Genomic DNA, 27,089 nt, shown 5'->3' on the forward strand with positions numbered 1-27,089 from the left:
GACATGGTTCCAGTAATCCATGTCCATAGTCAGATTACTTTTAGTAAACTGTATGTTGGCTTTTTTCTGCATCATCTGTAGAAGAGGCTTCCTTTTGGCATGACAGCCATGCAGAAAAATTTGATGCAGTTTTCAGCGTATGATCTGAGCATTGACTGGCTGACCACCCACCTCTTTATCCTCCACAGCAATGCTAGCAGCACTCATACGTCTATTTTGAAAAGACAACCTCTGGATTTTATGCTGAGCATGTGCACTCAACTTCTTTGGTCGACAATGGAACGACCTGTTCTAAGTGGAACCTATCTTGTTAAACTGCTGTATGGTCTTGGCCACCATGCTGCAGCTCAGCTTCAGGGTGTTGGCAATCTTCTTATAGCCTAGGCCATCTTTATGTACAGCAACAATTCTTTTTTCAGATACTCAGAGATTTTTTTCCCATGAGGTGCCATGTTCCCATGAACGTCCAGTGACCAGTATGAGAGAGTGTGTGACCAATAACACCAAACTTAACACATCTGCTCCCCAGTCACACCCTAGACCTTGTAACACTAATGAGTCATGTTACGGTGAAGGAATATGGTTAATTAGGTTTAATTTGGGAATTTTCACGTAGGGGGGTGTATTCACTTTTGTTGCAAGTGGTTTAGACATTGATGGCTGTATGTTGATTTATATAGAGGACACACCAAATTTACATTGTTATACAAGCTGTACACTGACAACTCTACTTTGTATCAAATGTCATATCTTCAGTGTTGTCCCATGAAAAGATATAATAAAATATTTACAAAATGTGAGAGGTGTTTTCATTTTTGTGATATACTGCACATTACATATTTCACATTCACAATGGCAGCTCATGAGAAATTGTTTAGAGGCCTTAACCCCTTTTCAGATCCTTTTAGCAGCTTCCAATACACACTGAGTTTCTGACTAGCCCAGTGGGGTAAGCAGGGAATCCTCCAGGGGGCACTTTCTCTTTTAATACTCTTATAAACTTTGGAACTATAGACACATGCCAACAAAGGTCCAAATAAACATTATTTTTATATATTTACTATTCAATGTTTAAGTTATCCTCCTTGCCTAAAATATTCTTTAGAACCAATGTTCATACTTTGTGGACAAATATTTAGTGCTACCTTGATATGTATGTATGGTAATGAAAAATAGCAGAAATGGATAGTAAACCATCAAAATATTTTGCCTTTTTGGGACTTATATGCCAAATCCTACTATCTCCTATTGTATAGGAGTCTTAAAAAAAGAAGGAAGAAAATACCTCAACTAAGACAGGCAAATCTTTTAAAAAATTGAGAAGCGTTTTGGTTAGAGAAATCATTATGTTAAACCGAACACTTTATTGACGCTTGTCTTTGCTGACTGTGCTCAGTAAAGCCAATAACATGGTGTGCGATTGAAAGCTCATCTTCCCCTGACACCTATTTTCAAAAGTTGGCAAGTCTGCCTCTGACAGCTGATAAATTCAGACACATTAATGCTGTCTATACATCTATATTTGACATTATTACATTTAGGGTGGTAAGATGCCTTATAGATACTAGGCAAGCCATCTGGATTCGGCTATTTCAACAAGTTTTGCAGGATTGAAAAAAAAAGAGTATTTGGCCTTTCTGTAGTACATAGGGTTCTTCATATAAACAATGATACAGTCCATCCTTCATGTCAAAAGTCAGACTCAATCATATTATAGCACATATAATCAGAAGGGATCTTAAAGTGATTTACTTATACATAATATGCACAAAAGATGAACATAATGAATGATAATTTGTACTCAATTAATCAAAAAATTGTCAAAACATAGCCACTTTGTTACAAATCCATTGTATAGACCAAAGCATTGGAACACACCTTTTAAGAGTACCTATAATTTCTTTTTTTTAAAATGATAGATATTACCTCTTATGTATGGCAGATCATGGGTCCTGAGACCTTTACTGATCACTCAAAAAGCCGCTCTGAAATGCGTTGCTTTTAGTGAAGTATGGTCTAAGTAACTGTACAAAGTGGTGTATGACCTCAACAAAAAGTCTATAACCCAGTGCTCTGCTCTGTGAACAAGCTTATTAACTGTCTATTGAGCCCATACACCTCTACATGTGAACGATCATGCAGGAGACCTGATCTTGTACCTGGCACCCTTTCATTTCAGAGTGGTTCTAGCGTTTTAATTTTTATTTCATAAATCAGTAGTGCACTTGAAAATAGGCAACTTTGTAATATTTCTTATCAGACAAATTTGCTTATTTTACTGCCATAATTGATCAGTCATTAGACGAAAAATCTGTATTCAGTGAAGACTTTCCCATTAGTGAGATAGGAGATCATGGTTGCTACTGATGAGATTTTATGATGACGGGAGGAGGGAGGAGCTAGAGGCAGAGGGAGGAGCTAGAAGCAGAGATACGCCCCCTCTTCTATCTACATAGAATCTCATCAGTGACAACTGCCATCTCCTATCTCAGTAATGGTAACGTCTTCACTAAATACAGATTTTATCTCAGAATTGAGAATTTTGATATATGACTGATCAGTTCTGGCAGAGAAATAAGCAGATTTGTTTGATATATATCTCATATTACAAAGTTTCTTATTTTCATATGTACAATAAATTAAATACGACGGTTACGCTTTAAGCAATCAGTGACGGTCTCAGGATCTGAATCCCCACTGATCTGCAAGACATGCTAGACAGTATTATCAAATGAATTAAAATTATAGGGACTCTTTAATAATTGAATTCAGGTTTAATTTAATCCAATTGCCACAGGAGTCTAACATGCAGCCCTAGCAATGTAGCGTAACTTTAATAACATTTGTATAAGAATAGCTTGCTCTAAAGATCTGAGTTTGAGTGATAGAAGGTTGTATTGTAAGGGGATGTCACCATTGCAATAATCCAGCTCATGAACTTTCTTTCTTCATGATCATTCCACGCTCAACTGTGAGTGGTATTACAGAGAAGTGGAAGCAGTTAGTAATCAAAGCAACTCAGCAACAGAGAAGAAGACCACATTAAGTTATAAAGTTGCATCATAGAATCCTGAGGCACATAGAGCACTCGACTGACTCCATAACTGGCATTAATATCAGCACAAAACCTATGAGCCGGGAGCTTCTAGCCATGAGTTTTCAAGCAGCTGAATCACCAATTACAATGTTAAAGAGCAAATGGAGTGGTGTATAGCATGTCATCACTGGACTCTGGAGAAGTGGAAACGTGTTTTCTGGCGTGACAAATCACGCTTCATTATCTGATAGTTTGATGGATGAGTTTGGGTTTGATAACCATCAGGAGAACATTAATTAACTTGCCTGGAGAAGGGAAAATGTTAGGTTAATGTTCTTCAAGGGTTTGGCCTAGGCCCTTCATTCCATTACATAGAAACAATTGTGCTTTGGCTTAAAAACACTTTTTGGACAGTTTTATGCATCCACAAGGATACAGCTTGGGGAAGAGCCTTTTCTGTTCCAGCATGACTTTTCCCCAGTGTACAAAGCAAGGTCATTAAAGGCATGGTTGAGTGACATTAGTCTGGAAGAACTTGATGTAATATGCAGGTGTCACAATACTTTATTGCATAGACTGTAGATATAAGATATACTATCAATTCCTTAAATATAACTGATGTACCATTAGCATTCAATCTTATTGGTGAGGTACTGTGGAATATTAGCTAAGGAAACCATAACTAATTCAGGGTTCTTCCTTCTCACCAGATAAGACTGGGGTGCTAGATGGGTGTCTATCTTGACCAATAGCTCTAGCTATATTCCAAGAGATTTTATGGGTTGTATATTACCTTACAATTGGCACAAGAGAGAATTCTCGTCCTGGAGAATAGCTACTTTGCATAGATCTTCAGAAAGGATGAAAGTTTCATGAGATCTATGATGTCATGGTTGTAAAAAGAAGTGATGAAGTGTTTATGAGGGTGCCCTGATTTATTCTTCCATTATAAAGGATTCTGATTTAAACTATATATCCCTCTGTTCGGCACAATATGCACAATGGATTTTTATTGACTTTATTGATCCATGTATTTTGTTAATGGTGTTCTCTGTGTGCAGAAGGTTATAACAGGAATTCAGAAACATATCTTGTTGCAGAAATCTTTTGAGAAGTACGAAATTACTGTGCATCAACAGATTATATTCACTTGCTACAAAGATGATTCCGGCGCTAACAGGGGTAAATGGGTCATTAAAACAAGAAAGTGAGAATGCAAAGGCTCTTGGCAGACAAACATTTCATTTACTTCAGTACTCCAATAACACATGCTGCTTTCAGAGCTTGTCAATGTAAACCATATAAAAAACCATGCTCTGCATAAATTATTCTTCTTGAAGGAAGTAGTGTGCTACACATAGACAAAGCACTGCAAGTAAGGATTGAATCAAAACACCTTACCTTAAATAGCCTTAATATATTGGCAACCATAATGGAAACAGAACTGGCGGCTGCTCCTATCACTGCAGATATCCTATCTGGCTTGGTAAAAATAGGTGAGTCTCCATTAGCACATCTGACATCTGTAGCATCTTTTTCTATTAAAGCTTGCACAAAGGTTAAAGATTGCTCCAAGGCATAGGTATCCCTTGAGCAGGTGTCAAGGATCCGGACACCTAACGTAATGTTTGGAAGAAGGTCCTGGTCTTTGTTTATCTGGTCTATGGCATACATCATTGCCTCAAGTCTGTGAATTCCTTTTTCTTTTTTAAGTTCCCCACAAGGTACCCCTCGTTCTCCTCTTGAATGGACTGGGAAAAGACCACCAAGTATAACATCCCCTTCCACTCGGATAGAGTGGGCATATTCTTGACTTGCAACTGTATGTATCAAGCTTAAGATCCAGTACAGCCTTATGACCAAAAACATTGTGGAAAGACCACCAAACATTGATTTTCTTTCCAAAGCCAATCTTGCCGAAGACATGTTTGCAATCCGAAAGCCAATGTTGTAATTTAAGATGCAAAATCGTAGATCCTTTCAAGTTGCATCTACTAGATGCTACCATCAGTGCCCACTAAGTGACTATACAGGACGGTTGAGCTGATAAATCAGCAGTTTCTGTAGGAGCCAAAAATCTAGAATTAAAACATCTGATTCAATGTTGTACATTCTTCATATTCTGAATATAATGCAGTTGAATTAATATATCAGGAAGGTCTCTAAGTAATTCGGTGTTAGACAGTTGTCTCCAAGTCATATTCATTAGGTACTGTCCACCTGAAAAAGAGAACAGACAAAATATGTTTAGTCTATGCACTTGCCCTCCAGATATGCCAAATACATAACATACATTACCTTAACAAATACATTGAAATAACAGATGCAACTGTGCTCTGAGATTGCTGTGACTCATTTCCTGCACCGCATACCTTGCCTAATTCAGGTCAGTGACCATGAAAACAATATTAAAAGTGATTTGTGCTGAAAAACAATTTGCTTCATCATTTGATGAGAAATCTAGGCAACTTACAATCAGCAAGATAAATGTCTACTATATATATATATATATATATATATATATATATATATATATATATATATATATATATATAAACATATGTATATACAGTATAACTATCTATATTTAAATATATATATATATATATATATATATATATATATATATATATTTATATAAAAGAAAATGTATACCTTATTGGAAAAAAGCAGCAACCAGATGTTGGCTGTCAGTTATAAGCAAAATATGCTATGCACTAAAAGCAATGATGCATATTTATCCAGTTGAATGCTCCAGTATTCTGGTGTAATTTACGCCAAATTACTTGAATTATATTATATTTAGACACTTTCTGTATCTTCTCCGCAACAGAGCAGACCAGCATGGTGGTAGTAGGGTCATGGCGTAACGGGACCAATTTTCTGACACTAAAGGCCCTGTCACACACAGAGATAAATCTGCGGCAGATCTGTGGTTGCAGTGAAATTGTGGACAATCAGTGCCAGGTTTGTGGCTGTGTACAAATGGAACAATGTGTCCATGATTTCATTGCAACCACAGATCAGTCAAAGATTTATCTCTGTGTGTGACGGGGCCTTAAGAAAAGCGAACTAATAGCTGGGATAATAAATTTAGACAGGTCAGCCTCAAAATACTCCAGATTTATCTAACAGAATAAACGACTATTATAAATTTGGCGCACTTTATGACTGTGTAGTCAAGTCCCCTAAGACTATTAAATACAGTAAAAAGTAAGAAAGAAAAAAAAAACGCCCCACATATTTAGTATGGCTGAGTTCATAAACGTTCAATCTAACCTTTTCGCACCAGAGCCTGTTTTTGCCTTCGTGACCGGACCAATTTTTTTATTTCTGACCAGTGTCACTTTGACAGGTTATAACTCTAAAACGCTTCAATGGATCCCGTCAATTCTGAGATTGTTTTTTTATGACATATTGTACTTCAAGATAGTGGAAAAATTAAGACGATATATTTTGTGTTTTTTTGTGACAATATCGAAAATTTGGTAAAAAGTTAGAAAATGTTGCAATTTTCAATTTTTTTATTTTTATGCCCTTAATCCAGAGGGTTATGTCCCACAAAATAGTTAATAAAAAACATTTCCCACATGCCTACTTTACATCCGCGCAATTTTGGAAACATAACTTTTTTTTGTTAGGAAGTTATAAGGGGTCAAAGTTCATCAGCAATTTCTCATTTTTCCAACAAAATTTCCCAAATAATTTTTTTAGGGACCATACCCTATTTTTAGTGACTTTGAGGGGCCTAAGTGACAGAAAATACCCAAAAGTGACACCATTCTGAAAACTACACCCCTCACACTGGTCAAAATCATATCCAAGAAGTTTATTAACCCTTCCAGTTCTTAACAGGAACTAAAGCAATATGGAAGGGAAAAATGAAAATTTTACTTTTTCCCACAAAAATGTAACTTTAGCCACAAATCTTTAATTTTTACAAGGGTAAAAGGAAAAATTGAACCATATAGTTTGTTGTACAATTTCTCCTGAATTCGTTGATACCATATATGTGCCTGAAAACTACTCTATGGATGCATGGCAGGGCTCATACTGTATTATATACTACACTATACTATATTCTATACTATACTGTATTCTTACTATACTATACTGTATTCTATAATGTATTCTATACTATACTGTATTATATACTGTATTCTATACTACACTATACTGTATTCTATACTATACTGTATTCTATACTATACTGTATTATATACTACACTATACTGTATTCTATACTATACTACACTATACTGTATTCTATACTATACTGTATTCTATTCTATACTATACTACACTATACTGTATTCTATGCTATACTATACTGAACATCTACCCTATCTAACCCTATATGCTGCCTAACTGGGAAAAGGGGGAATTGATTTCTATAGATGTAATATGTGGGTTTTTTTACTGTGTGAAAAATCGCTGACTGACAGAGCTCCTGTCAGCAGCACTTGTCACACTGTTTCTCCTCAGATCAGTCACACACGGAGGATCTGAGGTGAAGCAGTGTTTTATACCGGCAGATCGCCCAGGCAAGTTTGTAACTACAACAAACTTTCCCAGCGATCGTTTTCATTGGTTAGCGCGGCGCTGACGTCACCAGGACCTGAACCAATCAGATCCTGGTGAGGTCAGGGGTCGCAGCTAGCGTCCTGCACCGGAATCCCGGCGCTTACAGGTACCATACGGTCACGATCGCTGCAAAACCGCGGACCGTTCATAAACGTTGGCGCTGCACAAAGCCCAGCAAGCGCCGACGTTTATATACCGTCCGCGGTCGGGAAGAGGTTTTAAAATATAAAATAAATCAGTCTGATGGTAAATGGTGTAATGAGAAAAACATCAAAATTACAAAATTACTTTTTTTAGTCACTGCAGCATTGCAATAAAATGCTATAAAAAGCGATTAAAACATCATATCTACCCCAAAATGGTATCAGTAAAGGCATCAGCTCAGGATGCAAAAACTAATCCATCACAGAGCTCCAGATACTGAAAGATGAAATGTAACAGGTGTAGTAAAATGGAGACAAAAGCAAAAAAAATAATTTTATAGATTTCCAATTGTTTTTTTACCATGTAAATAGAAAAAAAAATACTTTACATGTATGGTATCTCCATACTCGTACTGACCTGGGTAATCATACTGTCAAGTCAGTTTTGCCAAATAGTGAACCTGGTAGATAAAAAATAAAACAAAAAAGCAATTTTTTTGCAATTTCAATGCACTTGTAATTTACAGTATTTCCCATTTTCCAGTACAGAATGATAAAATGAAGGCTGTCCTTCAAAAGTACAACTCGTCCTGCAAATAACAAGCCCTCATATGGCAATATGGCCAGATAAATAAAAAAGTTATGCCTCTTGGAAGAAGGGGAGGAAAAAACAAAAAGGAAGAAAATGGAAAATAGCTCTGGGGGTGATGGGATTAACATGTTAGAACTCTGCTTTATCTTTTTCAACCATAATGGCATGCGTAACAACAGCTTCAAAAGACAACTGTTTAGGTCATGGGTCAATGTGTTATGTGACTTCCATTTTTAGAAAAAAGGAAATGATACTATCTAAATATTATTTCCACGTTGTGCTTTAATAGTAGCCCAATAAGGTTTCACACAGCAGTACATTACAGTGCCAATGTAACAGTGGTGCATGATGCCTCGGTAAGGCAAAATACCCTGAATACTTAGGAGTGGAATAACGGTTACATTATTTGATATCGAGCAGGGATGAGCGAATGTATTCGACACTATTCGGTATCCGAACGATAACAGGCTATTTGCACCATTCAGTATCCGACGGATAAAACAACATCCGCTCCGATACTTTCATTTTCCTTTATGACTTCCTGGCGCCTGTTTTCCAGCCAATGAACACATCTGATGTTGCTTGCTCTCACAGTAATGCCGCAGCCATGTTTGTTGTTGTGTTACTGTGATTGGTTTGGCCGCACAGTGTCATGTACATACACGTTGGCGCAGCTTCCGGGAACGATACATATCTCCGTTGCTCCGGCTTCCAGCTCCACAGAGGGGTGTGAGAGAGAGAGAGAGAGACAGCCTTTTCCTTAGTCACCACAGTTCGCCGTTAGGTCCAACGTGAAATTGTTCGGGTTTCCCATAAGGGGGCTTTACACGCTACGATATCGTTAATAATTTATCGTCGGGGTCACATTGTTTGTGATGCACATCCGGCGTCATTAACGATATCGCAGTGTGTGACACTTATGTGCGACCTAAAACGATCGCAAAAATGGCCAAAATCATTTGCCACGGAGAGGTCGTCCTAAAACAAAAAATCATTCTCTTCTAATTAGCGATGTTGTTCCTCGTTCCTGCGGCAGCACACATCGCTATGTGTGACACTGCAGGAGCGACGAACATCTCCTTACCTGCCTCCACCGCTAATGCGGAAGGAAGGAGGTGGGCGGGATGTTTACGTCCCGCTCATCTCCGCCCCTCCGCTTCCATTGGACGCCTGCCGTGTAACGTTGCTGTCACGCCGCACGACCTGTCCCCTTAGAAAGGAGGCGGATCGCCAGCCAGAGCAACGTTGCAGGACAGGTAATTCCGTGTGACAGGGGTAAGCGAGGTTGTGCGCGATGGGCAGCGATTTGCCCGTGTCGCACAACTGATGGGGGCGGAAACGATCAGTTGCGATCTCGCTAGCGAGATTGCAGCATGTAAAGCCCGCTATAGACTTGCATTGCACGTCGAATATTCGCAAATAGTCTAATAGCGGTGACCTATTCGTCGGATATTCACGAAGTCGGATATTTTGGTATTCAATCATCCCTAATATCAAGATATTACTAATTACACTGACTGACTAAGTATCACAAGTGGCAGTGCTATGACACACATAGGACCCTAGGCCATCATTCATGTCAGTATTCGATGGCTGCCAGACAAAGTCCTGCAAATTATGACAAAGACGTTGGCTAACAAATCAGGGAAGGTGTGAGGAAATCTTATAGAATGAGAGACGGTTGCAGGGCTTGTGGCAAATGGCCACACAGGGTGGACGTTCCCTACAGATAAGGGGGGACCTAGTTTTACCTCCAAAACTACTGGAATTGTGCATAATGATGAGCTATTGGACTGCAAAGGGCCATATATTGTTCTTCCACCAGGCTCTCTCCTCTCAGTGTCCACTCCTGCAGCCACATAATATTCATGTGGTCACTGGACTAAAGGGCCATTTACATGCTGCGATATCGCTAACGATATATCGTCGGGGTCACGGTGTTTGTGACGCACATCAGGCGTTGTTAGCGACATTGCAGCGTGTGACACATACGAGCGACCTTCAACGATCGCAAAAGAGGTAAAAATTGTTGCATTTGGAAAGGTCATTTATTTACCAAAAATCGTTGTATGTACAATAGCAAGGTTGTTCCTTGTTCCTGTGGCAGCACACATCGCTACGTGTAACACCGTAGGAACGAGGAACATCTCCTTACCTACGGCCGCCGGCAATGAGGAAAGAAGTAGGTGGGCTGGATGTTACGCCCCGCTCATCTCCGCCCCTCCGCTTCTATTGGGCGGCCGCTTAGTGACGTCGCTATGGCGCCGAGCGAACTGCCCCCTTAGAAAGGAGGCGGTTCGCCGGTCACAGCGACGTCGCTAGGCAGGTAAGTATGTGTGACTGTTCCTAGCGATGTTGTGCGCCACGGGCAGCCATGTGCCCGTGACGCACAACCGACGGGGGCGGGTACGCTCGCTAGCGATCTTGCTAGAGAGATCGCAACGTGTAAAGTACCCTTTATGTCTAGAGAATCAATTGGCTCATCATTTCTCAAAAGCCATTAAAGTAAATGTTTTAAGCAAATCACATATATTTACCAGACGCTAGTCTGCTGGAGAGTTGTAAAGCACACGAAAATATGAGAAAAATGCTAGCTGAACTGGCTGATTTGAACAGTTTTTCCTAATTGTCAGCCATTAATTGACCACATTCTTTTGCACAAGTGTCCAGTTAATGGTCAGTCATCTATTCTATAACAGGATTTTTCTTTTCTTCATTCCCTCATTACAGCATTCAGCTATTTTGTACTGTCTAAGCACAGTCATAAATGTTTGTCATGCTACAGACTAATGTTCCCTAACTAGTAGATTGAGAGAAAATTGTGGTTTGTGGATCTCTGAAAGTGGCAACTCTAAAACGTATTGTGCACTTGTTTAATCAGCGATGCTACAGTATTAATGAAGCTTAGCACTAGAGTCAAAGCCATATGCTGCGTCTGGCAATTAATATTACAGTATCTCAACACTACATGTCATATTTAAAAGGGTCTCACAGCAAGCTGTAAAAATCCTACAGCCAGGTTTTAGCTTGAAGTCAAGGGCAAAATATGAAATATCTTACAAACAATGTCATTTTTTGCTCTATTTTTACCCCATTTGTTTTCTTTTTTTGTCCAAATGCACTACATTTTAAAGTGAACCTGTCAGGTGTATTATGCACCCAGAACCATGAGCAGTTCTGGGTGCATATTGCTAATCCCTGTCTAACAGTCCCTGTATACACTAACATAGCTAAAGGGATCTTTAGAAAAAAGTATTTGTAAAGATCCTTCATTATATGCTAATGTCTAGTCGCAAGGTTATGCTAACACACAAATGAATGTGCAGCATCAGAGGATGGTTGCACTCACCTCTCTGCTGTCATCGCATCCGACGCTAGACTTTCGCTCAGTGCACATCATCCTGGACTTTCGGTCATGTGCACTACATGAGTTTGAAGCCAGAACACTACACCTGGCTTCATAGTGCGCATGGCTGAAAGTTCGGGATTATGTGCACTGAGCCAAAATCCAGGACTCAGAAGCGGTGGCAGTAGAGAGGTGAGTGCTACCATCCTCTGATGCTGCGCATTCATTAGCAACAGGGGTGTGCTTCCATGCTAAGAAGGCCGACTAGCCAAGGGAACTAATGCCCTTGTGACTTGTCCCCGTTGTGACTGGCCTTATTAGAATATCATATGGGATCTTTAGAAATACTTTTTCTAAAGATCCCTTTATCTATGCTACTATAGGCTGGGGATGCTAGGCAGGGATTAGCAATACACACTCAGATTTGTTTGTGGTTCTGGGCACATATTGCACCTGACAGGTTCCCTTTAACTATGCCAGTATGGAAGAAGGGAAGCCTAAAGGGTGCTTTACATGCTGTGACATCGCTACGGATATATCGTCGGGGTCACGTCGTTAGTGACGCACATCCGGCGCTGGTAGTGACATCGCAGCATGTGACACCAAGGAGCGACGATCAACGATCGCAAAATTGTTCAAAAATGGTGATCGTTGACACGTCGCTCCTTTCCTTAATATTGCTGCTGCCACATGTATGATGTTGTTCGTCGTTCCTGCAGCATCACACATTGCTATGTAGTGACACCGCATGAACGCCGAACATCTCTTTACCTGCGTCCACCGGAAAAGAAGGAAAGAAGGAGGTGGGCGGTCCCGCTCCCGCTCATCTCTGCCCCTCCGCTTCTATTGGCCGGCCGCTTAGTAACGCCACAGTGAAGTTGTTATGACGCCAAACGCACCTCCCTCTTGAGGGAGGGATTGTTCAGCGGTCACAGCGAAGTTGCTGACAAGGTATGTGCGTGTGACGCTGCCGTAGCAATAATGTTCGCTACGGAAGCGATCAACACATATCGCACATACGACGGGGGCTGGTGCTATCGCTTGCGACATCGCTAGCAATAGCTAGTGATGTCGCAGCGTGTAAAGCACCCTTTAGGTTATGTGCACATTGAGTTGCTATGTTGAAAATTTTCCACCCAATAGGTACATATTGCAAAAATCTCATTCACATACTGCAGACAAAATTGCTTTAGGATTTGACTGAAGCTCTGGGATTTACCAGATACTAGATGTACACAAAATATAGAATAGTTAGAATTAGTTTCCAGTCTTGTATGTAGGTCACTGAACTTCCAGACAGTTGTCACAAGTAGTGATGAGCGAGTACTAAAAAGCTCGGGTGCTCGAAGCTCGGGCCGAGCCTCCCAAGATACTCGTGTACTCGGCCCGAGCAACGAGCCCAATGTTATCCTATGGGAGACCCGAGTATTTTTGTGAAATGACCTCCCGGCAGCATGGAGAAACCCTAAAAATGTCACAAAAGTCTCAGAAGAGTGCTCAAATGACATGGCAACAGCATGGGGAAGACCCCTTGAAGCATTTATCACTCAAAAGTCACAGCTGTGAACAATTTTGTCCGCGTTTTACGCCATTTTTACGGACTCACCAGAAAACCTTCCAAAATGACCCCAAAATGATTTTTCATGGCGGAAATGTTAAGGGCACATACCCAATAGTGAGATAGATCTGGTGTATGTTACTTTTTGAGATCAATACATGAAAGATTTTACGTGAAAACATTGTGTGGCACTCCGATGTCCCTGAGAAGAGACGTACATGAAGGCCTCTTGAGTCTAATGTGCCCATTTTGAGGAAGTGAGTCTTTGTAGTATTTTCCTTTGCCAGGGCAGTCCTAAATTGTGAGGTTCACCAATGCCCCTGCATACAGACGTGCATGAGGGCCTCAAAACATTAAGTGTCCATTGTCAGGAAGTGGGTGTATTATAGTATAGCCCTTAGGCAGGGCAGCCAAAAATTGGGAGGCTCCACATTGTCCCTGGGTAGAGACGTGCATGATGGCCTTTAAACCTGAAGTGCCCATTGTAAGGAAGTGGGTCTATTTCAGTATAGCCCTTTGCCAGGGCAGCCAAAAATTGGGAGGCTCCACATTGTCCCTGGGTAGAGACGTGCATGAGGGCCTCAAAACATTAAGTGTCCATTTTAAGGAAGTGGGTGTATTTCAGTATAGCCCTTAGGCAGGGCAGCCAAAAATTGGGAGGCTCCACATTGTCCCTGGATAGAGACGTGCATGATGGCCTTTAAACCTGAAGTGCCCATTGTAAGGAAGTGGGTCTATTTCAGTATAGCCCTTTGCCAGGGCAGCCAAAAATTGGGAGGCTCCACATTGTCCCTGGGTAGAGACGTGCATGAGGGCCTCAAAACATTAAGTGTCCATTTTAAGGAAGTGGGTGTATTTCAGTATAGCCCTTAGGCAGGGCAGCCAAAAATTGGGAGGCTCCACATTGTCCCTGGGTAGAGACGTGCATGATGGCCTTTAAACCTGAAGTGCCCATTGTAAGGAAGTGGGTCTATTTCAGTATAGCCCTTTGCCAGGGCAGCCAAAAATTGGGAGGCTCCACATTGTCCCTGGGTAGAGACGTGCATGAGGGCCTCAAAACATTAAGTGTCCATTGTCAGGAAGTGGGTGTATTATAGTATAGCCCTTAGGCAGGGCAGCCAAAAATTGGGAGGCTCCACATTGTCCCTGGGTAGAGACGTGCATGATGGCCTTTAAACCTGAAGTGCCCATTGTAAGGAAGTGGGTCTATTTCAGTATAGCCCTTTGCCAGGGCAGCCAAAAATTGGGAGGCTCCACATTGTCCCTGGGTAGAGACGTGCATGAGGGCCTCAAAACATTAAGTGTCCATTTTAAGGAAGTGGGTGTATTTCAGTATAGCCCTTAGGCAGGGCAGCCAAAAATTGGGAGGCTCCACATTGTCCCTGGATAGAGACGTGCATGATGGCCTTTAAACCTGAAGTGCCCATTGTAAGGAAGTGGGTCTATTTCAGTATAGCCCTTTGCCAGGGCAGCCAAAAATTGGGAGGCTCCACATTGTCCCTGGGTAGAGACGTGCATGAGGGCCTCAAAACATTAAGTGTCCATTTTAAGGAAGTGGGTGTATTTCAGTATAGCCCTTAGGCAGGGCAGCCAAAAATTGGGAGGCTCCACATTGTCCCTGGGTAGAGACGTGCATGATGGCCTTTAAACCTGAAGTGCCCATTGTAAGGAAGTGGGTCTATTTCAGTATAGCCCTTTGCCAGGGCAGCCAAAAATTGGGAGGCTCCACATTGTCCCTGGGTAGAGACGTGCATGAGGGCCTCAAAACATTAAGTGTCCATTGTCAGGAAGTGGGTGTATTATAGTATAGCCCTTAGGCAGGGCAGCCAAAAATTGGGAGGCTCCACATTGTCCCTGGGTAGAGACGTGCATGATGGCCTTTAAACCTGAAGTGCCCATTGTAAGGAAGTGGGTCTATTTCAGTATAGCCCTTTGCCAGGGCAGCCAAAAATTGGGAGGCTCCACATTGTCCCTGGGTAGAGACGTGCATGAGGGCCTCAAAACATTAAGTGTCCATTTTAAGGAAGTGGGTGTATTTCAGTATAGCCCTTAGGCAGGGCAGCCAAAAATTGGGAGGCTACACGTTGTCCCTGGGTAGAGACGTGCATGAGGGCCTCAAAACATTGTTCCCATTGCAAAGGAGCGGGTCTCCTGTCGTTGTAATGTCCATTCTGCAAAGAATGGGCGAAAAAATTTACCACTGGGGGTATACCTGAAACAAAGACCTAACTATTGTAACGGTCATCATGATGGCGCATGAGGAGAAGGAGGAGCAGTCCAGCGATTATCCAAAGTCGAGAAGTGTACCCATGGGTGAGTGGAGGTACATGGCAAACTTTAAATTCCGCTCTCATTTGCTGGTGGTGTGGTGAAGTCTGGCCCAATCCAACCCTTGTTCATCTTTATCAGAGTCAGCCTGTCAGCATTTTCAGTTGACAGGCGGGTGCGTTTATCTGTAATGATTCCACCTGCGGCACTAAAAACACGCTCTGACAAAACGCTAGCAGCAGGGCAGGCCAGGACTTCCAAGGCGTAGAGAGCCAATTCATGCCACGTGTCCAGCTTGGATACCCAATAATTGTAAGGCACAGAGGAATGTCGGAGTACAGTTGTTCGATCTGCAAGGTACTCCTTCAGCATCTGGGCAAACTTAGGATTTCTTGTGGCACTACCCCGCACCTCAGGGGCTGTGGTACGTGAGGGGCTGAGAAAACTGTCCCACATCTTAAAGACTGTTCCCCTACCTCTGGCGGATTGGACTTGTGCCTCTCTCGGCTGTACGCCTCGGTTGTCCACTGATTCCTGACCTATGCCGCTAGCGTTTTGTGAGGGGAATGCTTTGCCTACTTCCGTGAGTATGGCCTTCCGAAACTGCTGCATTTTGGTTGACCTCTCATCCACGGGAATAAGAGACAAAAAGTTCTCCTTGTAGCGTGGGTCTAACAGTGTTACCAACCAGTAATGATTGTCGGCCAAGATGTTCTTAACGCGAGGGTCACGAGACAGGCAGCTTACCATAAAGTCAGCCATGTGCGCCAGACTCTTAACAGCCAGGACTTCAGTAGCCTGACCAACAAGATGACTGAACATGCTGTCCTCCTCCTCCTCCTCCTCCTCCTCCTCCTCATCTACCCTGTCCTCTGGCCAGCCACGCTGAATCGAGGATATGACTGGTGTGCATGTCATATCCTCAATTTGGCCGGAGAGTTGCTCCATGTCTTCATCCTCCTCCTCGTCATAGTCCTCCACTGCACGTTGTGATGAGACGAGGCTGGGCTGTGTGTTATCACCCACACCCACTACTGTTTCTTGCTGCAACTCATCGCGCTCCGCCTGCAATGCATCATGTTTGTTTTTCAAAAGGGACCGTTTTAGAAGGCAGAGTAGCGGTATGGTGACGCTAATAATGGCGTCATCACCACTCACCATCTTGGTGGAGTCCTCAAAGTTTTGGAGGATGGTACATAGGTCTGACATCCATCTCCACTCCTCAGGTGTTATGTGTGGAGTTTGACCCATTTCCCGACGGCTTAGGTGATGCAGGTACTCAACAACTGCCCTCTTCTGCTCACATATCCTGACCAACATGTGCAGAGTTGAATTCCAACGCGTGGGGACATCACACACCAGTCTGTGAGCCGGAAGATGCAAACGGCGCTGAAAGCCGGCAAGGCCGGCTGAAGCAGTAGGTGACTTTCGAAAATGTGCAGACAGGCGGCGAACTTTTACCAGCAGATCAGACAGCTCTGGGTATGACTTTATAAACCGCTGAACCACGAGGTTGAGCACATGGGCCACGCATGGAACATGTGTCAGCTGGCCTCGCCTCAAAGCCGCCACCAGGTTCCGGCCATTGTCACAAACGACCTTTCCTGGCTTTAGGTTCAGAGGTGTGAGCCAGTGATCTGCCTGCTGTTTCAGAGCTGTCCACAGCTCTTCTGCATTGTGGGGTTTGTCACCTATGCAGATTAGCTTCAGCACAGCCTGTTGCCGCTTCGCCGAGGCAGTGCTGCAGTGCTTCCAGCTTGTGACTGGTGTGGAGGGCACAGTGGATGAGGATGCGCAGGAGGAGGAGGAGGCTGAAGAGCATGACATTCCGGAGCTGTAGAGTGTGGGTGAAACACTGACTGAGGTAGGGCCTGCAAACCTTGGTGTGGGAAGGACGTGTTCCGTCCCTCGCTCAGACTGGGTCCCAGCTTCCACAATATTAACCCAGTGTGCCGTCAACGAGATGTAGCGGCCTTGCCCACAAGCACTTGTCCACGTGTCTGTGGTTAGGTGGACTTTGGGTGAAACAGCGTTGTTCAGGGCACGTGTGATGTTTTGTGACACGTGGTTATGCAACGCGGGGACGGCACACCGGGAGAAATAGTGGCGGCTGGGGACCGAGTAACGTGGGACAGCTGCCGCCATCAGGTCACGGAATGCTTCTGTCTCCACCAGCCTAAAAGGCAACATTTCCAGCGCAAGCAGTCGCGAAATGTTAGCATTTAGAACTGTGGCATGTGGGGTGTTGGCAGTGTATTTGCGCCTGCGTTCAAAGGTTTGCTGAATGGATAACTGAACGCTGCGCTGGGACAAGGACGTGCTTGATGATGGTGTTCTTTCTGCGTAGGCAACTGCAGGTGCAGGAGTGGAGGAGGCTTGTTCGCAGGCAGCATGGACAGAGGATTGGCTCGCATGCACAACCAGCGAAGACGTAGCAGTGACATCAGCAAGCACTGCTCCTCGACTCTGTTGTACTTCCCACAAAGTCGGGTGCTTGGCTGACATGTGCCTGATCATGCTGGTGGTGGTCAGGCTGCTAGTTTTGGTACCCCTGCTGATGCTGGCACGGCAGGTGTTGCAAATGGCCTTTTTTGAATCATCTGGATCCAACTTAAAAAACTGCCAGACTCGTGAAGACCTAACATTTGTACAGGCACCTTGTGTCGTCGTGTTGTTACGGGGAACGGTTGCCTGACTTCTGCCTGGGACCACCACCCTGCTTCTTACTGCCTGTTGTGATGCTACGCCTCCCTCCCCCTGTGCACTGCTGTCCTCGCTCTGCATATCCTCCTGCCAGGTTGGGTCAGTTACTGGATCATCCACCACGTCGTCTTCCTCTTCCGCACCCTGCTCCTCCTCCTGACTTGCTGACAATTGTGTCTCATCATCGTCCACCACTTGTTGAGACACGTTGCCAACTTCGTGAGAACGTGGCTGCTCAAATATTTGGCTATCTGTACAGACGATCTCCTCATGACCCACTTCAATATGAGCTGGCGAGAGGCCAGAATGTGTGAATGGAAACGTGAACAGCTCTTCCGAGTGTCCAAGTGTGGGATCATTAATGTCCGAGGAGGACGTGTACTCAGCCTGGTGGTAGGAAGGAGGATCAGGTTCAGAAATGTGCGGTGCAGTATCACGGCTACTGACACTTGACCGTGTGGAAGACAGAGTGTTTGTGGTGGTGCCAATCTGACTGGAAGCATTATCCGCTATCCAACTAACAACCTGTTGACACTGGTCTTGGTTCAAGAGCGGTGTACTGCTGCGGTCCCCAAGAATTTGGGACAGGACGTGCGAGCGACTAGATGTGGCCCTTTGTTGTGGCGAAATTAGAGCTTGCCCACGACCTCGGCCTCTGCCTGCACCACCATCACGTCCACTTCCTTGTTCCTTGCCAATGCCCTTGCGCATTTTGCAATGCTGTGCACTGCTGACGTGTATATTCACTACTTGTGCGTTATATCAAAGTTTCTGGAAATTGCACACCAGTGCACCTGTACGCTGCCACCAACAGGCACACACGTGCGGTTTTAAAAACCAAGCACGGACGCAATAATAACCTAACACAGGTTTTAGGAGCAAAAATTAAGAACTCTGACACTATCAGCCACTGCTGACTGACGTGTATTATACACTACACTTGTGCGTTATATAATAGTTTGGTAAACGCACACCAGTGCACCTGTACGCTGCCACCAACAGGCACACACGTGCGGTTTTAAAAACCAAGCACGGACGCAATAATAACCTAACACAGGTTTTAGGAGCAAAAATTAAGAACTCTGACACTATCAGCCACTGCTGACTGACGTGTATTATACACTACACTTGTGCGTTATATAATAGTTTGGTAAACGCACACCAGTGCACCTGTACGCTGCCACCAACAGGCACACACGTGCGGTTTTAAAAACCAAGCACGGACGCAATAATAACCTAACACAGGTTTTAGGAGCAAAAATTAAGAACTCTGACACTATCAGCCACTGCTGACTGACGTGTATTATACACTACACTTGTGCGTTATATAATAGTTTGGTAAACGCACACCAGTGCACCTGTACGCTGCCACCAACAGGCACACACGTGCGGTTTTAAAAACCAAGCACGGACGCAATAATAACCTAACACAGGTTTTAGGAGCAAAAATTAAGAACTCTGACACTATCAGCCACTGCTGACTGACGTGTATTATACACTACACTTGTGCGTTATATAATAGTTTGGTAAACGCACACCAGTGCACCTGTACGCTGCCACCAACAGGCACACACGTGCGGTTTTAAAAACCAAGCACGGACGCAATAATAACCTAACACAGGTTTTAGGAGCAAAAATTAAGAACTCTGACACTATCAGCCACTGCTGACTGACGTGTATTATACACTACACTTGTGCGTTATATAATAGTTTGGTAAACGCACACCAGTGCACCTGTACGCTGCCACCAACAGGCACACACGTGCGGTTTTAAAAACCAAGCACGGACGCAATAATAACCTAACACAGGTTTTAGGAGCAAAAATTAAGAACTCTGACACTATCAGCCACTGCTGACTGACGTGTATTATACACTACACTTGTGCGTTATATAATAGTTTGGTAAACGCACACCAGTGCACCTGTACGCTGCCACCAACAGGCACACACGTGCGGTTTTAAAAACCAAGCACGGACGCAATAATAACCTAACACAGGTTTTAGGAGCAAAAATTAAGAACTCTGACACTATCAGCCACTGCTGACTGACGTGTATTATACACTACACTTGTGCGTTATATAATAGTTTGGTAAACGCACACCAGTGCACCTGTACGCTGCCACCAACAGGCACACACGTGCGGTTTTAAAAACCAAGCACGGACGCAATAATAACCTAACACAGGTTTTAGGAGCAAAAATTAAGAACTCTGACACTATCAGCCACTGCTGACTGACGTGTATTATACACTACACTTGTGCGTTATATAATAGTTTGGTAAACGCACACCAGTGCACCTGTACGCTGCCACCAACAGGCACACACGTGCGGTTTTAAAAACCAAGCACGGACGCAATAATAACCTAACACAGGTTTTAGGAGCAAAAATTAAGAACTCTGACACTATCAGCCACTGCTGACTGACGTGTATTATACACTACACTTGTGCGTTATATAATAGTTTGGTAAACGCACACCAGTGCACCTGTACGCTGCCACCAACAGGCACACACGTGCGGTTTTAAAAACCAAGCACGGACGCAATAATAACCTAACACAGGTTTTAGGAGCAAAAATTAAGAACTCTGACACTATCAGCCACTGCTGACTGACGTGTATTATACACTACACTTGTGCGTTATATAATAGTTTGGTAAACGCACACCAGTGCACCTGTACGCTGCCACCAACAGGCACACACGTGCGGTTTTAAAAACCAAGCACGGACGCAATAATAACCTAACACAGGTTTTAGGAGCAAAAATTAAGAACTCTGACACTATCAGCCACTGCTGACTGACGTGTATTATACACTACACTTGTGCGTTATATAATAGTTTGGTAAACGCACACCAGTGCACCTGTACGCTGCCACCAACAGGCACACACGTGCGGTTTTAAAAACCAAGCACGGACGCAATAATAACCTAACACAGGTTTTAGCAGCAAAAATTAAGAACTCTGACACTATCAGCCACTGCTGACTGACGTGTATTATACACTACACTTGTGCGTTATATAATAGTTTGGTAAACGCACACCAGTGCACCTGTACGCTGCCACCAACAGGCACACACGTGCGGTTTTAAAAACCAAGCACGGACGCAATAATAACCTAACACAGGTTTTAGGAGCAAAAATTAAGAACTCTGACACTATCAGCCACTGCTGACTGACGTGTATTATACACTACACTTGTGCGTTATATAATAGTTTGGTAAACGCACACCAGTGCACCTGTACGCTGCCACCAACAGGCACACACGTGCGGTTTTAAAAACCAAGCACGGACGCAATAATAACCTACTAACAGGTTTTTTTGGGGAGCGACAATTACAGTACAGACAAGTCAGACACTATCTGGACTGTTTTACACTGTGTACACCAGCCCCAGATATGAAGGCTGGTATACGGTCACCACTACCCTGCCTGCCTGCCTGCCTGTATACTGCTACAATAGTCCTGACAAGGACTCTTTTGGTCACTAGCCTGTATTCAGACCTGGCTATACCCTGCCTGTATATAGCAACAATAGTCCTGAGAAGGACTCTGCTACTGTACTCCGACCTGGCTATACCCTGCCTGCCTGTATACAACTAGAATAGTCCTGAGAAGGACTTTTGGTCACACTGTTTGCAGCCCTGCAACTGAAAAAGCTATAAAGGGCCGCAAAGCTTTCCCTGAATCAGCGACACTCTCCCTACACTCACTGTCAGAATAGCTGTGAGCAGAGCACAGCGCGCCGGCCGATATAAAGGCTCGGTGACGCTGTGCAGGCCGGCCAATCACTGCAATTCCACAACTAACAGGGCTGTGGCATTGCAGTGGTCTGCCAGCCAATCCCTGCATGAGGGCTGGCTCTCAAAAGAGCGCCAACATGCAGAAATGAAGACCACGAGTAAAGCACGAGTATCGCGAGATTACTCGGTCCCCGCCGAGCAGCCCGAGTACAGTGATACTCGTGCGAGTACCGAGTAGTGACAAGCATGCTCGCTCATCACTAGTCACAAGTAGTATCCTGCCCATAAAGATCTTAGCACTCAAATGTGTATTCAAATGGATTGCATGTATTGGCAAATCACAACCTAGGGTCATGAACTCTGACTGTCCTCAGATAAATGGCTAGCACCAGGAAATAATATATGGATTGAGAGAATCTATGCAGCACTAGAATGGTGATTTTACTGCCATGAAAAGGGTAAAAATCTAGTAACGCATTGATTCTCTCAAGCCATTATTTCCTGGTGCAAGTCATGTAACTGAGGAACGTTAGGGTTCATGACCAAAACACTTATTTTGGAATGACGACAAATAAAATCCACTTGATGACTTCTGAGTTCCAAGTTCTTTTAAGAAATAGCTTAAACCTAAATTCCTTCAGCAGTTTTTCTTTAACAAAACCAAACTTCATAAGGGATTAATGAATAAATTTCCTTCTGCGTTAGAATGTACATTCTATTTATTTCTCACTCCTATAGATATATAACTACATATTCCAACAATGGAAACGCAGCATCCATTGACAATAAGAGATTAACAGCTTTAGTGACTGCAGTAGGTGCCGTTACACACATGCATAAATTTCAATTCGCATCTTAATCCATTTTTTATATAAGGTATCCAGCTGTTTTATCTCTAAACTGGCACATAATCCAGAGGCCACATAGATAGTTTTGAAATAACATATGTTAACCCTTTAAGGACATGCCTATTTCCAGCTTTAAGGACAAACCAATTTACTTCTTTTTTAATTAACAAATACAGGATTAAAACATAGCTAAATCATTGTAATAGCCTTCCATATTGTAAAATAAGCTGAAAACTTTAACTAAAAAACTTATATTAAGGCCCTGTGCGCACTTACCGGATTTTGCCGCAGATTTGCTGCATGTTTCGCTGCAGAAAATGTTCATAACATCTCTGCAGTAAATCACCAGCAAAACCTATGGGGAAAAAAAATCCTGTGCGCACTATGCGGAATTTGACAGCTGCATGTTTTGCTGCGGGATTCCCGCAGCATAAACAATTGCATGTCAATTCTTTTACGCACATCGCTGCGGGATTTCACTCCATTGACTGCCATGTAATCGTGAAATCCCGCAGGGAATAACGCAGGTAGCAAATTCTATGCGGTTCACTGCGTTTTCCTGCGTTTTTCCCTGCGGTATTTCGCGGTTTACCTGCAGTAATGTACATCGCTGCCTGCGGTTTTGCAGGGAAGTGATGTCATTATGACAGGAAGAGGAAGCTGAGCAGAGAGTAAACACAGACACATCACAGACATAGAACACAGACATATAGAACACACATAGAAATCAAACGGAAATATAGAAAACAAAACACGTGGGTTCCACTGTATATTTACCGTCCAGCCGAGGTAAACACACAGCGGCGGCCCGGTATTCTCAGGCTGGGGAGGGAGAGAGGCAGGGTTAATGTCTCCCACCTCCCTCCCACCTCCCGCAGCCGAGAATATCAGCCGCAGCTGCCCCGGGACTGTCGGATGCATTATGCGGCAGTACCGGAGTGTCCCCAGCTCTTCCTGCTGCCGTGATGCAGTGGCAGTCAGGGTAATACAAGGAGTTAATGGTGGCAGATCACCGCCATTAACTCCAGGCTTGATCATGGCAGCGTCTATGAGACAGCTGACATGATCAACCCGTAAGTAAAGTGAAAAAACACAGACACCGAAAAATCCTTTATTTTAAATAAAACACAAAAAAGCCTCGTTCACCTGTTTATTAACCCCTCCCGAAACAAAGCTCCGACGTAATCCACAGGTCCTGCGCTGCTTACATCCAGCCGCGACTGACACAGCGCTGAATGAATGCAGCCTCGCAGCGAGACAGCAGAGGTAATTACCGGTCATTTCCCACGGCCGGTAATGTGAACTCACTACCGACCGTGAGAAAAGCAGCGATCTGTCCTCTATCTATCTATCCCTCTATCTATTCCTCTATCTATCTATTCTTCTATCTGTCTCTTTATCTATCTATCTACTATCTATCTCAGAAGGAAATGATTTTTTTTTTTCAATGTGCTTTATTGCATTGAATGCAATAAAGCACATGTACCAACCCCCACGCGGCAAAACCGCGGCAATACCGCGAACAATACCGCGGTAAAACCGCAGCAAACCGCGGAAAACCGCATGTGGTTTTCGGGTGCGGTTTGCCGCAGTTTTTTACCGCGGGTGCGGTAATCTTTCAGTGCCTGCGGAATTTTCTTGAGAAAATTCCATTTTCCAGTGCGCACATAGCCCAATATAAGAAAATTGCAGTATTCCAGAAAACAAAGACCTATTGGTAAACTGATATTTCAAGATAATACAAGACAAGACAGACAAGAAGCAAACCAAAGGGAAATTAAAGGGGAAAAAGATCCTATGATCCCAATATATGATAAGCTACATCACAATATTCATGACTGTCATGAGGACTCTATAGATCCCTAAGTACTTATCTCAGCCCAATAGTAGTCCCATAAAGACCAAGTGCCATTGACTCCATCCAAGCTGTGGTGATTAGTGATGGAAGAATAGTAACTATTTGTGTTCAGATAATGCTTACGTAATACCGAGTACTATTCCAGTATTCGGAATCGTCCCCAAAAACAAAATGCTCTGTTTCCCCATTGACTTGCATTAGGTTCGTTATTTGTGACGAATACCGGAATAATACTTTAGGATTTGTTACGAATAATCCGAATATGAATAGTTACTATTTGCCCATCACTAGTGGTGAAATTACATATTTTAAACATCTTTAGTGTGTGAGTATACAGTCTATCAGTGACATAACTTGGGGTCTTTCCCAGTTCTTTGCTATTAAACATTTTGCAGCTGTCACAAAATAGAGACTCAGCCTAGCTGATTTCTTCTCTATTAGTAATGGAGGGATAACTAGAAGGAAGTATAGAGTATTCAATGGGATCTGTATATCTATCACCCTTGAAATAAGATTTTGGACTTCTATACAGTAAGATTGGTTTAAAACACAAGAACAAACAATGTGGGTTGTGTAAGCTCCTGCCTTCCCTCACCTCCAACATGTACACCCCTCACATTTTTTTAAATATTTTATATCTTTTCATGGGACAACCCTGAAGATATGACACTTTCATACAATGTACAGCTTGTACAACAGTGTAAATTTGGTGTGCTCTCTAAATAACAACACACAAAATGTCAAGCTACTGCCAACAAAAGTGACTGCATCCCTAAGAGAAAATTACCAAATTGTGCCCAATTAGCCATTTTCACTCCCAGTATTATGTAACTCATTAGTGTTTCAAGGTTTGAGGTGTGAATGGGGAGCAGATGTGTTACATTTGGTTTTATCACTCACACGCTCTCTCATATTGATCACTGGAAGTTCAACATGGCACCTCATGGCAAAAAATTATCTGATGATCTGAAAGAAGGAATTGTTGCTCAAAACAAAGATGGTCTAGGCTATAGGAAGATTGCCAACACCCTGAAACTGAGCTGCAGTATTGTGGTCATGAACATCCAACAAGATAGGTTCCACACACAACAGGCCGCCATAGAAGTTGAGTGCACATGCTCAGCATCTTATCCAGAGGTTGTCTTTTCAGAATAGATGTCTGAGTGTTTCCAGCATTACTGCAGAGGTTACAGCATCACAGTGGTCTGCATGGCTGTCATCCTAGAACAGTGAAGGCGAACCTATGGCACGTGTTCCACCAGGGGCACGCTGAGCCCATTCTGGTGGCACGCGTGCTGTCGCCCGATCCTGCAGCTTTGATCTGCTAGTGCAGTGGCGCCGGCAGATCAATTCTGTGTTGGAGCGGAGGAGACATTTCTCCTCTGCTCTGACACTCCTCCTCTCCCAGGCTGCAGGTGTGTTGCCTAGGAGACGGAGGAGTGTCAGTGAGCGGCGCCGGCACCGTCTGCTGGCCGCGTGGGAACTGAGGACCAGCAGCGCGCAGTGGGGGAGCGTGTGCAGGTAAGTTGTGTGTTGTGCTTTTTTTTTTTTTTATAACTCGTGTGCGGCTGTGCCAAGGTGGGGGAACGCACATGGCAGCATGGGGTGGGGGGAACGCACTTGGCAGTGTGGGGTGGCGGTGGGGGAACGCACATGCCAGCTTGGGGTGGGGGAGGGGGAACGCACATGCCAGCTTTGGGTGGGGGAGGGGGAACGCATATGCCAGCATGGGGTGGGGGAGGTGGAACGCACATGCCAGCATGGGGTGGGGGTGGGGGTGGGGGAGCGCACATGCCAGCATGGGGTGGGGGAGGGGGAACGCACATGCCAGCATGGGGTGGGGGAGGGGGAACGCACATGCCAGCTTGGGGTGGGGGAGGGGGAACGCACATGCCAGCTTGGGGTGGGGGAGGGGGAACGCACATGCCAGCATGGGGTGGGGGAACGCACATGCCAGCATGGGGTGGGGGAACGCACATGCCAGCATGGGGAGGGGAAACGCACTTGCCAGCATGGGGTGGTGGAGGGGGAACGCACATGCCAGCATAGGGTGGGGACATGCATGCCAGGATGGGGGGGAAACATGCTTGCCAGCATGGGGGGGGGCATGCATGCCAGGATGGGGAACAATGCATGCCAGGATGGAGGAAACATGCATGTGAGGATGGAGGAAACATGCATGTGAGGATGGAGGAAACATGCATGTGAGGATGGAGGAAACATGCATGCCAGGATGGAGGAAACATGCATGTGAGGATGGAGGAAACATGCATGCCAGGATGGAGGAAACATGCATGCCAGGATGGAGGAAACATGCATGTGAGGATGGAGGAAACATGCATGCCAGGTTGGAGGAAACATGCATGCCAGGATGGAGGAAACATGCATGCCAGGATGGAGGAAACATGCAT

At 44.0% G+C, this 27,089-nt stretch overlaps 1 protein-coding gene across 2 annotated transcripts in view; it reads right to left on the minus strand.

The window, feature by feature from the left end:
- Window positions 1-27,089, minus strand: part of GRM8 (glutamate metabotropic receptor 8) — a 1,984,303-nt gene that overhangs the window by 1,896,055 nt on the left and 61,159 nt on the right. For both annotated transcript variants that reach the window (XM_075345086.1, XM_075345084.1), the window contains exon 2: window positions 4,439-5,257. In XM_075345086.1, coding sequence (XP_075201201.1) covers window positions 4,439-4,963 — 525 coding nt within the window. In that variant the 5' untranslated portion in view covers window positions 4,964-5,257. The remainder of the gene's footprint in view (window positions 1-4,438; window positions 5,258-27,089) is intronic.

The sequence above is a fragment of the Anomaloglossus baeobatrachus genome, chromosome 4 (genome assembly GCF_048569485.1).
Source record: "Anomaloglossus baeobatrachus isolate aAnoBae1 chromosome 4, aAnoBae1.hap1, whole genome shotgun sequence".
Lineage (NCBI taxonomy): Eukaryota > Metazoa > Chordata > Amphibia > Anura > Aromobatidae > Anomaloglossus > Anomaloglossus baeobatrachus.